We start from the raw sequence: 16,033 nt of genomic DNA, 5'->3' as shown, positions 1-16,033 counted from the left end.
TAAGAGCGATACTTAACAAATTGATGATTGTTCAAACTCTGTTCTCAAGATGAGTTACTGCCTTCAGAACACAAAGCAAAACTTCTTTGACTAGCCTGGGAGAATATTCCCCCTTTCTCTGTGCTCTGTCTGTCTGGCTGTCCCTCAACAATCATTTCCCTTGTTCTAGATCTAGATCTCATCTCATTGCAGTCTTAGAATTTCACACAAGAAAGGATAAAATTCTTAAGACCATCTATTACTGGAAACTGGACTTGTTTACACTGATCCTGTAACACTTAACTCACTGTTCTTGTTCTGTGTGACGAACACATCCATGAACGCAAAGTCTCATTTTGTGTATCATCTGCATCTTGATTCTAGAAACCCTTTAAAAAGTTGCCATTTACTTTTTAAACTTCATTTAAATTCACTTTTCCATAAATTAAAATATTATCAAGATTTGAAGGTGAAACTCTCTTTTTTTGCCTCATGAATTACTAAAATAGTTGTGTAATTTGCAGTACTGTATTCCATTGTGCTGTTGTTGTGTTATTCCCCCAGAAAAGTTCACTAAAAATTTCCTTTGCCACCTCAAAGTTTTGCATAGATGTAAACCTGAGTGCTTTTTATTAAAGAAGTAACAAATATAAATGTGGAGCTGCTGTACGCCTGTGACAAAAAATAGTCCTACCCTTTATATCTGGTGCATAATGGGAGAAAACTATGTGAAAAGCCACCATCAGCTAAATTCATTCAACAATGTACATAATTATTAATCTTGAACCAATAGCAAAGCAGGGTTTGTTTAGGGGTGGAGCTTCTCTATTGAGTAGATGATGTTGTGGAAATAATACTGGTGGCAAAATGCTTTTATACTGTAGGTGCTGTTGCTTGACAAAGGACAAAGTGACCTCATAGTGTGACTGATTGGAAAGGTAAAATATTATTAATATATTTTTTATTATTATTGTTATTATTTATGAGATGCTCATTATTTATGACTGAAAATTGCTCACTATCATGTTTTACCTGTGTGATTTTGGGTTTATGAAACACTTCCTTCATGATGCATGGCATAAACATTTTGCTAAATATAATTGAGGCCTTTTCTATATATATATTGTATATTTTTGGAAAGAGGTTTAATACACGCTGTTTGTCAGATGTGGGAATAACAAAGGCAACACACACATATTTCACAGCTTTTCTCATTGTTGACAGAGAAGATAGTTCTGGACTGCTGCTGTTGGTGATCATGTGACTGGATGTTCAGTGAACAAAATCAAAAGCCTTTACACCAGTTTGGACCACGGCCAACAATTTCTCAACTGAGAGTTCATAATGAAAAAATAACAGCAGTATGTTCATATTTTCAGGACTGTACAATATAACAAAAACAGGATTATAGAAAAAGGATTTAGAAAAGACTTGTCATTGAAATAAAGCAACGCAGGAATGTGAACAATAAAAATGCTTTCTGTTCAATAATTAAAATTGTAGATCATTTTCTTATGTGAACCCTTTCATTCATAATTGACAACCTGAAGTGATCCAAATGAAGGAATTTCTTTGTGAATGTAATGTTTGTTTTTTTAGGGGGACAGGTTTGACGTCATGGTCGGCCAGCAGAAGCTTCTCTCGCTGTGGATTTGGCTGCTGCTCATGGCGGCTCTGTGCCCAGGAGTGCAGCAGTCCTTCATCAAGCGAGGAGGCAGCTCCAAGGGTCGAGGAAAAGGTAACAGCCACTCATCCCCCTCCCTGAGTGGGGGCCTCTCCGAGCAGGGCCTGAAGTGGGCAGGAGCAGCAGCCGCTGGGATGCTGGGTGGCACGGGCACTGGATACGGACTGGGGTTTTTTGGCAGGCCAAAGCACGGAGCTGGGGGTCACCAGGGGCACAAGACCACCTCCTCTGAAAAGGATCAGCGGTTTCACTACAATGAACGTCAAGGATTTCGCAACCAGTCATTCTGGAGATCCTTCGTTAAGGGAGCCGCCCCCGCCCCCAGTGCAAATATCTTCCTCACACTCGGACATTTGGTGTCTTTCTTCATAGCAGCCTGGATAGGAGACATTTAATGTCTGATCACCAGCAGATCAGTTATCACATCTCACAAAATAAAATGTCCTTTGAGCAAATGACCTTTGTATTCCTTATTTTTAAATAGAATATCACGTGTGCATGAGGTGATTGTGTTTCAAACGCTTGCGGACAGAACATGTTTGATCAGTTTTAGTTTAAAAAAATCAGTACTTAACTCAAGTGGAGAGGAACATATTCCTCTATTACAGATGTGTGCTGACTGCAGTTAGTTTCATTATCAATTAATCTAATAATCATTCTCAAGGTTATTCATTAAAACTCAGATAAAAGGGGGATCAGAAAATGTCAAAACATTCCATTTACTGTCATTTAAGCCGAGTGGAGGCTGAGAGTCTGAAGCTCTGGTTAGAATTTCACTCTCATTCATCTATGCTTTGTTTTTGTTTCAATATTTGCTGAATTAAAGGGTACCCTAAAGGACAAAAAGAGAGCGTACTCTGGTATTCTGTTATTTCTTTTATTTAACATACAATCAGCTATGACAAACCTCACTGGTAAACCCAAAAGGTAATCGGTCTTTACAATTACAGGTCCGAAGCAGAGGATTTCACACAGATTGTATATTCCCAATATGAGCTCATCGATACTGTGTCAGAATATCTAATCCTAAAGAGACATAAGTGCACTTTAAAGATATTCTTCAGCCTAGACAGAACATGACAGTGTCATTAGGACACTTGAATGTGTGTGAAAATTTACAAAGTGGAGATTATAAGAATGAAGGAGAAAGATGAGTGAAGCCCATCTATAAAAACCACATCCTGACTTTACTGAATACCAGTTCTTTCTACCAGTATGAGATAGAAATGATCCACAACAGTTTGGGTTTTGTTTTTCCAATTTGAACAATTACTTAAGTGAAAATTCCCTGAAAATTATATCATTACCACCCTCATCATCATCATCATCATCAACGGTCTTTAACTCGATTAATGGAGCATAAAAAACACAAGACACGTGGTTACAAAGTGCAAAATCACAAACACCCACAGCGGGGAAAAATGTTTAAATAACCAGATAAACAAAAACAAGCAAGAATAATAAAACGCAAAAAAACAACAACCAAACACGAAATCAACAACTTCCAGTATGCACAGCCTCAACAGCTGTCTGGGAGATGACAGGACGTTAACCTGATTTTGAGGGAGAAAAACAAAATTCGGATTTTGGAGAGACAAACAAAATAAAAATCAGGGAAAGATGAAAATTTTTTAAAATGCAAGCAGATATTTACAGACCTGCCACAACCTGCCTGTCTCACTGTGAACGAGTGAGACCTGATGAGAGGAAGACACACAGATCCAAAGACTACTTTGAGTTGCTGTGACATCTAGTGTAAATTTGAAACAAAAAAAATACAAAAAATAAGATTAGTACAAAGTTTATGAAGAAATTTTAGTTTGACAACAGACATGAGATAAGCTGGTATCTACTTCCACATGGAGTTACATAGATGTGCCAGTAAGAAGCAACGACGAAGCAATGAGGTACAGAGATAGGCAGATTAGAGTACCGGGCCTTGGTTCACAAACGTTCACTAGAGGACTACAGAGAGGAAAAGCTGCAGGCGCAGCTACAGACGAACACACGTATTGTTCTCAACAGCAGGAAAGGTATTGACAACAGCACTGATAACACAGACATGTCAGCAGATGCTCCCTTAATACGACGGGCGATCGCACACCAGTCAGGCATTGCCAGGCAGCTGAGCAGCAGACCGTTGTAGCGTGCAGCGCATGGGTGTGGCTGAGTGGTCTGTTGTGGGATATCAAATTATTTTCCCAGAAAAAAAATCGCCTCAAACATTTCCCAATGCGGTCAATTAATTGTGTCCAACTTCAAAGCCATGATGTTTTAATTACTCAGTGATTTAGAGAAAATATTTGCTACATGTGGCCTGAATTAATGTTAAGTTGTTAGGAACAACACGAGCACATGCATCATTTAAAGTTTTTGTTTTCGCCGTTACGTAACAGTACACAGCTGAACCTCATCACAGATGTCCTGGAAAATATTCATGTCTTTCTTTGTGAAACCTTTTCAGCTCCTTTTCCGTCCTTTAGCACCTTTGGGTGAAAGATCATCTCCTAACGTCTTCCGATTTTAAAGATTGATTTTAAAATCAATACACCTGATAATCTGAACAGGCTGGTTTAAAATGAAGTGTAACTAATGATTGAGCACCAATGAGGTACGACTCCAAGTCACACCTTGATATCCAATTACAATTAGATTTCCTTTCAGTAAACTACTATGAACCATTTTAAAGAATGGGTGGCTTAAAGAGATTTGTATACACATATAAAAGTATTAACATCACATTCCTGTTTTACACAGTAGCAGATCTACTGTAAAAAAAAAGATTAAATTTAGTAACCTGAATCTACAGTATTTTCTTCATTCAGTGCTCAATAAGGTGTTTTAAAAGTGCAAATTAAACTCTCAAAGAAGTTAAACAGAACAAATATGTGCAGATTGTGCAACACAAAATTAACTACCTTTAATTCCTCTTAAATGACCTGCATTAGTTATCATCCAAGAGTAACAAATGACTGACTAGATATGAGTTTGCCAGTGTACAGCTATGGTTTCCACTATGGAGAGAATATACAAGGCGTGCAGATATACAGGAGGAAGTGCACATTTCCTCTGGGTATTCTCATTGCAGAAGCAGCATGCTGGACAGTAGCATCAGGAGGGAGGTGAAGAGCTGAACCCCCCCGTAGCTCAGGGGGCTGCTGTGACTGCTAGGGTGCAACTGTTGTTCGGCTTTTCGTTCCTGCAGGAAACTCTCAGAGTAGACCATGTAGAGCTCAACACAACGCCGGGCTTTCATTTGCTCAATTAGGGATGGGTATCCGATCTCCTCAATGCTAACCGTGTCGTCATCGTCATCATTGCCTCCGCCCTGCCCTGGAGCTGGAGTGGAGCTGCTTTTCTCCTCTTTAAGAAGATCAGTCCTCTTCATACAGCGCTCCATGAATTTATCGTAACTCTCTGCCCGTGGTGGGGGATTGTAGACATAATCCCTTCCAAAGTCTTTTTCATCTGTGGATCGGGAGCCGTAACGGCGGTACATGTAGTTGTTGTAGTAGTATTCTTCTTCAGGGTTGCGAAAACTGAAATGTGGTCGAGGAAAGCGCCCTAGTCCATATCCGACCGCCATTCCAGCCACGGCGCCGACGCCTGCTGCCACGATGGCTTTTTTGGCAAAACCAGAAGACTTGGGCTTGTAACCCATACTCTGTACAGAATGAGAGAAAGGAGACCCTCCCATCCCACGACCGTAACCCCCAAATCCATAGCCTCCACCACCATAGCCAGGACTGAGGATCTTATTATTTGGGTTCCAGTTGGGGGGAGCATACCCTCCACCTGCTGCCGGGTAGCCCCCAGCTGCTGGGTAGCCCCCTGCTCCTGGGTAGCCTCCAGCACCTGGATACTGGTTGGGATAGCCTCTAGCTGGGTAGCCCCCTGCAGCTGGGTAGCCTCCAGCAGCTGGATACTGGTTCGGATAGCCTCTAGCTGGGTAGCCCCCCGCTGCTGGGTAGCCCCCCGCTGCTGGGTAGCCTCCGGCAGCTGGATTCTGGTTAGGATAGCCTCTAGCTGGGTAGCCCCCCGCTGCCGGGTAGCCTCCAGCAGCTGGATACTGATTTGGATAGCCTCCAGCCGCAGGGTTCTGGTTCGGATATCCTCCCTGGTTGGTTCCAGCTCTCCCTGGATACTGGTTTGGATTGCCACCTGCTGCTGGATTACCCTGATTGGTTCTACCGGGATACTGGTTAGGGTTACTACCAGCTGCTGGTTTACTTGGTTGGTTTTGTCTGGGATATCCTGCCGGATTGGAGTTGCCTGGATAAGGGTAACTTCCACCAGAGGGGTAGGGATTGGTGTTCCGATTGGGTTGGGTGTTGGATGGTTTTGAATGTGTCCCACCCTTGTTTCCGAAGGTTGACGTTCTCCTGCCACCACTACTGCCACCTCTTTTCCCCCATGTCAATTCCGTGCTCAGAAGAATCACAAAAAGTAGAAACACAGGAGCCATCTCACCCAACTTGCTCATCCTGTCCCTGGAGAGAAACGTGTTTTGATGTCAATAAGCAATACAGAACAAAATTACCCCCCCCACACACACACACACCTTTTGTAGAATGCTCTATTTGATGATGAGCAAACAAAATCATAGCGTCACTCCTCCAATGCTTAAGAAAAGGAGCGAATATTAAATCGTTGCCGTTTAAGTCAATATATAATGATATAGTAAATAATCATCTGATTCTTAAAATGTAGCATCGTCAGTTTCAGGGATATTCAAGCGGTGAACATTAGTCATCACTCCCTCATTGATTTGTCAAAATAATAAATCAACGCGGTCAATATGCCAGCGATATTCGCTATAACCAATGACCTGCTTTTTTTTTTAATTCTTAAAACGTTCTTTCATGAACATCATCCCACCCATTGGTAACATTAACACTAAATCAGATTAGATTGCAACGACGTAAATACGTGAACAAATTATTACTTACCGTGGAATAACGTTTTAGCTGTGTGCTTCGACGGCTACTGGGCGACCACTGACCGACGTCCTCCGTCCCTCGGGTGCGTTGTGAGATGTCTGATTCTGGACGTGCTGGTTTCTTCGAGAAAGGATGCGCTCGTTTTGATGTACGGCGAGTGCCGGTTTTGGAGGGGTAGTCTAGATAAATTACAAGAAGCAATTTTCTGTGAAAACTATCAGCACTAATACAAATTTATTTGTTAATAATCATAAGTATGTCACTTTAAGAAGCACATAAATGGTGACTTACTATTCCATTACATAATGGCCGCCAGTTACGACACGCGTATGCTAAATTGAACTATATTAACGGGTATATTCCATTCATCTGCAAAGAAAACCGATATTCAATGAATTTCAATAAATCTGCTCTTTCAGAAACGCTCGTAATATGATCATAGGACTTTATCATTTACGCGTACCATCGCGCTTCCATGCTATATAGCGGTCAAAATCAGGTTCTAGACCTTGAAAACAAGTGCACACCCGAAGCCTGCGCAGTTCGTCGCATCTGATCTCATCCATTAAATGCAGAAGGCCTGGCCTGTGGGCGGTACCGTCTGCTCTGTGATTGGATGATGTCAGTTTTGCCGTGACGTCAGCAGCGTAACCGCTCAAACACCCGTATGTACTCTGAGCTGCCGTCCGGTAAACTGTTGGAAACATGTCGGTGCGGAGAGAGCCAAGCGGAGGGACTGCGACCAGGACATTCACAGTGGAGACATAAAGCGAGCTGAAATCATTGCTTTTTGTCCACGCTAGCAACTGCTGGGCCCACGTTACTGTTTCTGGGAAAGCTGTCCGGGCGAGAGCGGATGGACTGAAAAGGACGGCCGGGGTTGATCCACGTTAGAAGCCTCAAGATCAGGCGGTTGGGTAGTGAGAGAAAGAGAGGGCAACGCGTGTGCTAGAAGCCAGACGGGGTCACTCCTTGCTAGGGGATGTTATCCGTACTTTCGTATGGCCGACTGGTAGCCAGGGCTGTCCTGGGTGGACTCTCTCAGACCGACGGTCGGGACTACAGTCTGATTAGCGCCAGTTATGGCTTCGGTAAAGATTTTCGCAAGGGGATCCTGAAGAAAGGGATGTGCTATGGGGATGATGCCTGCTTCATAGCGCGACACAGGACCGCAGACGTCTTAGGTAAGCTCTGTGTTGTATTAACCTTATGACTGTCTTGCACGCACGTTATAACGCCTCTTTCCTCAGGTGACCTTCAGCTAGCTTACACGTGAACGACCCAGCAGATGAAAACACAAACACCCCGCACCTTCATAAACTTAAGAGCTCTTTGACCCATTTGGAAACGTCTAAAGTGCGTTTAAATGACCTGAAACCGGTTAAACGTTTACATAAAATTGACGCAAACGAAGCACCAGCCGAGCGTCATTTGATGTGTGAATTGCGAAACGGCCGTTTGGCGGATAGTTTTTAAGGGAACACCACGTGACCTTTCACCCAAATAAACTCCAGCCAAATAATGCACCCCGTTGATGCAATATATTTAAAAGATAAAATGCGAGATTATCGATAAGCATAATCGGACTGTCATAACACTGAAAAGCTCGTTCTACAACGTTATACACTTATATTACAATGTCTTACAAAGGTCAGAATGGTAGAGCATGGAAGCGGCCATGTTTGCTAATAGCCACATTAGCCTGCTAGCTTAGCCTGTCGCTTTGTCCTCATTGCAGCTGACAGCTGGGTGAAGTTCACGCTATGCCCGAGCAGCCATGCGGGCATTTCGACCACTACACGACGTTTAACAAATTTTCAATCAAAAGGAAGTTTAAAATGACAATGGTGCTAAAATGTATCTACAAAAAGAATAGTGGAACGAAATACAAGGGCTTCACGTGTTGCACGGACAGACAGCCGAGTAGTGGCACTTGAATTTCATATTGAGCGTGAGAGAAGTGTTAGCTTCATTATGGATGCATTAGACTCGCTTATTAGATTAGATATCAACTAACAATGTCATTCAAACTTAATTCAGTTCATTTAATTATATTTAACTACTCTGTTGTTGGTTTCATATAAACTGTTCACGATCACAACAGTTGTTTTGACGCGTGTTCCAGGTTGCTTTCGGTCAGCTGAGAATAAACCACTTACAGTGAACATACCGTGCAGGAGTTGGAACGTAAATACCACATTTCTTGGAGTTTCTACTGTGCACTTGCCAAACTAGTGTGAAATTCTTAGACAAGAATGTTTTCACGTTCTTTTTTCTTTACTCGTCGAAAACATTCATCTTTGGAAGGCATACAGAATAAGTAAGAATAAGGATTCAAATACTGTAGTCATAAAATAGATTTTGCCTGCAAAGGTGAGGCGTTCAGTGTTTGCCAGGACAGTGTCCCCTCAGAATCTATGTTCACTGTTTAACATGAATCAGTGGGTCCACACCATTACCACCTCCAGCACAAATTAGGGAGGCAGAGTCCACAAACTATTTCAAAGGTGATCATCAGGGAATCTCACCATTGGGAACGGCGTGCACATCACTACAACCATGTGACTTGCACAGAATCAATTCAAGGAGGTTGATAACACAGCGCTGATGTATGTCATTCAACTTTTCATGAAATAATAAATAAAAACTGTTGTCCATTATGGCCATTTTCCAAAAAGGCTATCGTAAATTTCAGCCTTTGTCCTGACATTTTTGTTTTTTCAGCTGATAATATGACACTTTAAATAATTCTAATCACCCTTGCTATTAGGCATCAATGAGGTCATTGTAATACGGAAAAAGAGTGACATCTTGCTGGTATGGTTATATAAGCTAGGCTGTTGGGTATTGTAGGGTCGCATCTTAACTTACAGTATTAAAACTTGATCGCTGCAAGCAGTTTGAAGATGAAAGTTGAATTTAAAAGTTACACCTTTCACTGGCTTCCACCATCTTCCAAAGCCAGACCTGCTCATGATGCTGATGCATGCAGGGGACAGTGTAGTCACTGGAAAGGTGTAGCTGCTTTAAATATATTTAAATAATTTATATGTTTTGTTAGTGCAACTGGCATTTTTTTCTATAAAAAATGCAAATAGACAACATAGTAGCACATCTAAATACATGTATACCCTTTGTGACCATCAGGAGTTGCCGATGGCGTAGGTGGTTGGCGTGACTATGGTGTTGACCCATCCCAGTTCTCCGCCACATTAATGAGAACATGTGAGCGACTGGTGAAGGAGGGACGCTTCACCCCCAGTAATCCTGTGGGTATCCTGACATCTGGCTATTGTGAGCTTCTACAGAACAAAGTTCCCCTGCTAGGTGAGTACTCACAGAGACAACCACACACAGATGATGTGTTATGATCCACACCCAGTCAGTGGAGAACTGAGTCACGCTTCCCAAGTGAAGAACTAAAAAAATAATAACACTGCAGGATGAGTCATGTGTGGTGGCCTTGCTTTGCAAGATGTTTTTTTACATTGGTGTAATTCATGTCATATTTCTTACGCTAACTTTGTGCAAAAGTTAAAAAAGATTTTACTTAGATATTCATCGTAATGAGTGATGTAACTTAAGTTTCTAATTCAGCACGCCAAGCCGTGGAAGTTGAGACTCGATGAGTCCAACTATGCAAGATGAGCATTTTGCCTCATACCAGAGCTCCGAAAGGTCAAGACAGCATCTGTAACCAGCACATTGCAGGAGGGCTGATATTATTTTAAAAGCATGCACATGTCAAACTTGTGACCAAGGTCACATTTCTTCTGGGGACTCTGCATCCCTGACACACAGCCAGCACAGACACACAATGTTTGTCAAATGGCCTACTTTTATTTTGGGAAGCTGTGACAGGGTCTGTACTTGACCTTTCTTGGCTCAAGTGCTGGGATAAGCACCCTTCATGACCCATGTGTTTATTTTTCTCTTTTTTTTCTGTTTGTGCAAGGACACTTGCAAATTACTGTGCTTAATTTATCATTCCCATTTAGAGGGACCAACAAGGGGTAACATTTTTCCTCTGGAGAAAATGAAGTGAAGCGAACCCTGAGGGAAACATTTCTTTGCATTCTGTCCAAGTGGTGATTAGATTTTATACCTGTATTGACAACAGACACCTGTAACATTATTGTTTGCCCTCCTGTGGTTTCGTAGGGAGCAGCACAGCGTGTATCGTGGTTCTGGATCGACGGAGTCACCAGCTTCACACGTGTAACCTTGGCGACTCCGGCTTCCTGGTGGTTCGCGGAGGAGAAGTGGTTCACCGCTCGGACGAACAGCAGCACTACTTTAACACGCCGTTCCAGCTGTCCATTGCTCCTCCTGGAGCTGAAGGGGTGGTGCTCAGCGACAGGTCAGTAGCTCGATAGGACCGTCTGGTTCAAGTGTGAGGACCAATTAACAATGTAATGTGGCAATACTGGTACCTTTGCAGAACACCGCCAGCCTTTTTACATTTTGACCAATGACTCAGCAGGTTACACCTCTGCATGTGTCGTGTAAAGCATTATAAAAAGAATGCTTTGTTCACTTTCAGCTTTTCTTGTAAACAAGCGTGAAGACATTGGAGTCAAAGTGAATCAGTTGAAACATTTATCCTCACGTGGGCAGTAAACATTGTCGCAATAACACAATGTTTTTGGGATAAACCATATCCGTCTTTGGTGTCACACTGCTGGCATATCCACAAAGATACTTGATAATCTTCCTCTATGAATGAAAATACTCTCATGTCATGTTTGTAGTTTTGAACATGCTATTTTATTTTGTTTCATTTCATTTTAATTTTATTTATCCTTATTCTCAGTGTTATATGTTAAATTTATTTAATTTGCTCTGTTGGTTTAATCCTGCTCCTCCTGTATAAAATAAAATGTCAATAAGTAATAACTTGTTGACAACTTGTGGACCTGCTTAGTTCTATATTGTGAACCACATTGCCAACAGCAGTTCAGGTAGTGCCTGCTCTTGTATAACTTCTGACTAATCTTGATCTCTTGCCGAATTCCTGTAGTCCTGAAGCTGCTGATAGTTCCTCCATCGATGTGCAGCTCGGTGACATCATCCTGACAGCAAGCGACGGACTCTTCGACAACATGCCAGACTACATGATCCTTCAGGAGCTCAAAAAACTGAAGGTACCAACTCTAGATAACGGCTTGCTTTTAGAGATCCTACATCCATCCATATAATAAACAAGGGTTATTCATGTTTGGTTGTTATTGCTCATTTCAGACCACCAACTATGACAGCGTGCTACAGACGGCACAGAGCATAGCAAAGCAAGCTCACGACCTTGCCTACGACCCAAACTATATGTCCCCTTTTGCACAGTTTGCCTGTGACAATGGCCTGAATGTAAGAGGTGAGTGTCCTGTCCTTCGAAAACATGTAAATAATGTAAATATGTACGCATGCAAATATCTTATTTACATGTGTAAACACATGTAAATAAGATATTAAACCAAAATGGTCCTGGGGGAGACAGAATGGTCCTGGGTGAGACATTTCTGTCACTTAACTAAACAGATCCTCACACTCTTTTTGTCTTGTCCTGTAGGAGGGAAGCCAGATGATATCACGGTGCTGCTGTCCATTGTGGCTGAATATACAGACTGAATATGTGTGTGACTGTGTGTGTGTGTGTGTGCGTGTGCTGCTCTGGGGCTGGACCTTCCTTCCCATCTACCTGAGTCTTTCACCTGCAGCCCTCCAACAAATGCACTGCGTCCTGTGCACTGACAGCAGAGGCTCGCCAACATGGCGGACACTCCTCACTGCGGGGTCGACATCCACCGGTGTACATTTGTGTTTTTTTCCTCTGTTTTGTTGTGCTTGAACAGTTAAGGGGAAGCAGGCAGCTTCAGCTTTTCCATGTCGATTATGATGTAGGAAGCGATGACTATAAGGGGTGAGGGATGCCTGTCAGTCTCCCACATCGTGTTGCGTGATCAAGCGGCATTACAGAGGAGTTTGCTTTGCATGGTGGCTTCAAAATCTTGTAGCCCTCATGTATAAAAAGTGATAATATAAGGAGTAAGCCATGGTTTTGGGTTCTGTAGAGCATTATTATAGAGGTGACTAATTAATCCTGCGATCTTGTTCCGAGTGTTCATCTGTTCGTGTTGCAAATGTGTTTTGAACAAAGAATGCTGGTGTAAGGAGTGGACGTCGTCACAGAATGAGATGTGAGAGTCGGGTTTTAATGTCTTTAGTGTGGGAATGCGAGCAGTGGAAGAGTTGACCGGTGACTGGTCAGATCAAATAAAACCTTTAAAGGGATAATGCAACATGAGTTTGAGCCTATGTGTGAAAGTTGATCGGTTGTCGCGACTCAGCTGTGGGATCTGTCGTCGTGCACATCCTCATAAGTTGTAAATATTTTTTGTTTCCAGAGCTAAGTTCCAGCCTTTCATTTGTCTTCGGTCATTGAAGCAGATTGCTATTTTGTTACTATTGTGAAAGATGTACTCGTGCATTTGGGTAATATATTCCTCTGTGTTGCTGTGACCTTTGTCGATTTCCCACTTCCACTCAATGAATGAACAAGATGATGTGCTGATATTGATTGCTGCTGCGATTAATAGGAAACTAAGAATGATTTTGCATTTGGAAGAGAGTGTGTGTGCGTGTGTGTGAGAGAGAGAGAGAGAGAGAGCTTATCAAAATGTGTCGTATTCAATGTCTATATTTGTTAACTTGTAAACTTAGCATCTGGCAATGCTTAAAATTGCAATGATAGGTCAGGCTTGAGTTTTAAAAAGGAAATTGTGTATTTTTTTAAACGTTTAGTTTTAAAAGTTTGAAGTGTCTGCCGAAACATGAAATGTTTAAAGTTCAGTTCTTTATTGCTCTTATTTTGCTGTTTTTAATTCCTTGTAATTCTGATGTCTGTATATGACTTGACGCAATGTCTGATTATAGTCACCATGATTGTAAGAGTGCATTTAAAATGCATGTGCAGCATCAAATGACAATAATCAATCAGTTTTTTGTCCATGATGGTGTGTTCCATTTTCATAACAGCTCATCTGAGTGGTTTAGATTTCTTTACAGTTTAAAAACAGTAGCACCAAAGATGCATTTTTTTTATGTGCTTCTGTTGTATGTGTATGTAAATGCGTTATGTTGTGACAAACATCATAGAGCAATACTGTAAATTCTTTACATTGAATTCTTGTCCTTGGAATTCTGTGCAATGATCAGGAAGTGTGTGTTTTTGTGTGTAGAAATGTTAAGATGAGCGTTAAAATGTATTTTCTGTGCTATGTTGTTTTTCAGAACAAAGTTCACATTGTATTCTTTTTTTTTTTCATATGTGTCAGATTGCAACAGATTTGAAGACAGTTATAAGAAACCAAAGAAGGAAAGCCATAGTAAAGACAGGATTAGGACTCTGCCCTTATATATCCCTTCTATAAAAACGACATGTTTCCCCACAATTTCAATGCTGCATCTTAACATGTGATTGTTTCTGTCTCTGAATTATCACCATTTGTCAAAGTTAATTTCACACAGTTGTGGTCTTTGGTCTTTAGAATAGTTATGTGTTATATAAAGAGTCTGAACTTACATTTACTGGTGAAAGTAACCCTATATTTGACAGAAAGATGTAGGCGGGGCGGTGAGATTGTTAATGGTGCTGTAATATTACAGTAAGAGGACGAGCACAGTTTCAGCCTTAATAGTTAAAACTATAATCGAGGCCTTTCCTGTCATTGCAAGCTTGTGTCTAGTTCCTGTCCCCCAATGTTTGATGTAAATGAAGTGTCCATCTTTCCCTCACATGAGGTTCTTCTTAAAGGTGCTTCTGCAGTCTGTGTGGTATGATTGTCCTTTTTACAGCAAGCAATGTTTGTGTGTACAAAAGGTACGGCTAACGATGCAGGTATAATTTATGTACATATGTTTTACAAAATGTATAATATTTAAATAAAGAATTTAGTATTTATATTAAATTTGAGCATTTTCATGTTGACATTCTTTATTTAACAGTTTAAATGTTTAAATAGGTTTCATTATTTAACACATGTTGATATAGATAAGAGCCCATTTTTTGTGTGTAAAGAGCATTATGTTGGCAATGCAGAAGGGCTAAATTTAGCACGGCAGGTAAATTTTCTCAAGTTGATTTTGAATTTTACCGATTTCTGCTGTTCCACTCTTGATTGTATTTCACACATAACACTTTTTAGGGCATCTTTATTTTGGATTGATACCTGTTAGAATTCTATCTCGGAAATATGATTAGTTAAAATGTATTAAAGCACAGAGAGTAAGGGGCAGGTAAAAATCCTCAAGTAGATTCTTTTGCTGCTGTCATGTAAATATATCAATAACCCAGTATTTCAGTAGCTTTCTTTAAATTTGATTCTAATCTCAGATTTTTATGCTTCTTTTTTTGCTCCATTAATAGAGCAATTTAATCCTTTACAGTTTTTACAAAGAAAGTCTTTATCTACATTTAGAAGTCAATTAGACCAATATTTCTTACAACACTAACACTACTAATGTCTTGAAAGTATATGTATAGTATATAAACATTATACTGTATATGAAAGTTTCTTAAATAGCCTGAACTTGCAATACTGTACACACAAATGGTTTAAAAACAATCCTGCTCTTGCACCTAATGTAGTGATCACTTAATCTTTTACCTTAGAACCTGTTTTCTGTGTAGAGCTGGTTTATTGTTAATTCTCCTCTTAAAGTAACATGTGACTGACTTTTAGAAGTGATGAATGCTTACCATTCCGCGACAGTGGAATGGTAAGCACTCCATGTATCAGTGGGAACAACAGACGAGTGGCCACACCTTGATGGAGTATGTTCTAACTTCTGCTTGAGTGGCAGCTTGAACATCTTTCACAGATTCAGCAATGACACACTGACTGGGTGTGTCTCGTCATCCCACAGGATGACCACGTTTGGAGGTTACAGGGAGAAGACATAGTGAAGGTGGGGGTTTTTAAATACTTGGGGTCAGCAGTCCACAGCAACGCTGAGTGTGGTATGGAGGTGAAGAAACATCTGAGCAGGCTGGAAAGGGTGGAGGAAAGTGTCAGGTATCTGATGTGACTCAAGAGTCTGCTAGAAGGGTAAAGTTTATAAGGCAGTGGTGGGGACAGCCATGATGGAGGGATTAGAGACAGCTCCACTAAAAAGAAGACAGGAAGACGAGCTGGAGGTGGTGGAAATTATGATGTTGAGGTTCTCTAGGAGTGACCAGGTTGAATCGGATCAGAAATTAGTTCATCAGAGGGACAGCCAAGGTGAGATGTTTTCAAGACAAACTTATAGAGAGCAGATTTTGATGGTTTCAGCACATCCAGAGAAGAGATGGAGAAGGATGACAAGCTGTGGAAAATAATTTTAGGTATTCATGAGAACAGAATGTCTTTTATAACAGTACAAGTATTCCCCA

The 16,033-nt window shown here is 41.1% G+C and overlaps 2 protein-coding genes across 2 annotated transcripts; one reads left to right on the top strand and one right to left on the bottom strand.

Moving 5' to 3' along the window:
* Positions 1-2,526: 2,526 nt before the first annotated feature.
* LOC137608015 (calcium-binding protein P-like) lies at positions 2,527-7,082 on the bottom strand. The gene is made up of 4 exons (XM_068333980.1): positions 7,067-7,082; positions 6,895-6,972; positions 6,613-6,782; positions 2,527-6,153 (listed from the first exon to the last, which is right to left on the bottom strand). The coding sequence occupies exon 4, from the start codon at positions 6,144-6,146 to the stop codon at positions 4,743-4,745; it is 1,404 nt and encodes a 467-aa protein (XP_068190081.1). The 5' UTR covers positions 6,147-6,153; positions 6,613-6,782; positions 6,895-6,972; positions 7,067-7,082; the 3' UTR covers positions 2,527-4,742.
* A 187-nt stretch (positions 7,083-7,269) lies between these two features.
* On the top strand, positions 7,270-14,567 carry LOC137608016 (protein phosphatase PTC7 homolog). The gene is made up of 6 exons (XM_068333981.1): positions 7,270-7,787; positions 9,751-9,930; positions 10,765-10,963; positions 11,624-11,747; positions 11,845-11,974; positions 12,170-14,567. Exons 1-6 carry the CDS (start codon positions 7,586-7,588, stop codon positions 12,226-12,228), a joined length of 894 nt encoding a protein of 297 aa, XP_068190082.1. The 5' UTR covers positions 7,270-7,585; the 3' UTR covers positions 12,229-14,567.
* The last annotated feature ends 1,466 nt before the right edge of the window (positions 14,568-16,033 follow it).

The sequence above is a fragment of the Antennarius striatus genome, chromosome 15, assembly GCF_040054535.1.
Source record: "Antennarius striatus isolate MH-2024 chromosome 15, ASM4005453v1, whole genome shotgun sequence".
Classification (NCBI taxonomy): domain Eukaryota; kingdom Metazoa; phylum Chordata; class Actinopteri; order Lophiiformes; family Antennariidae; genus Antennarius; species Antennarius striatus.
The sequence above is the reverse complement of the archived record's forward strand: the minus strand, read 5'-3'. Positions and strand labels throughout refer to the sequence as shown.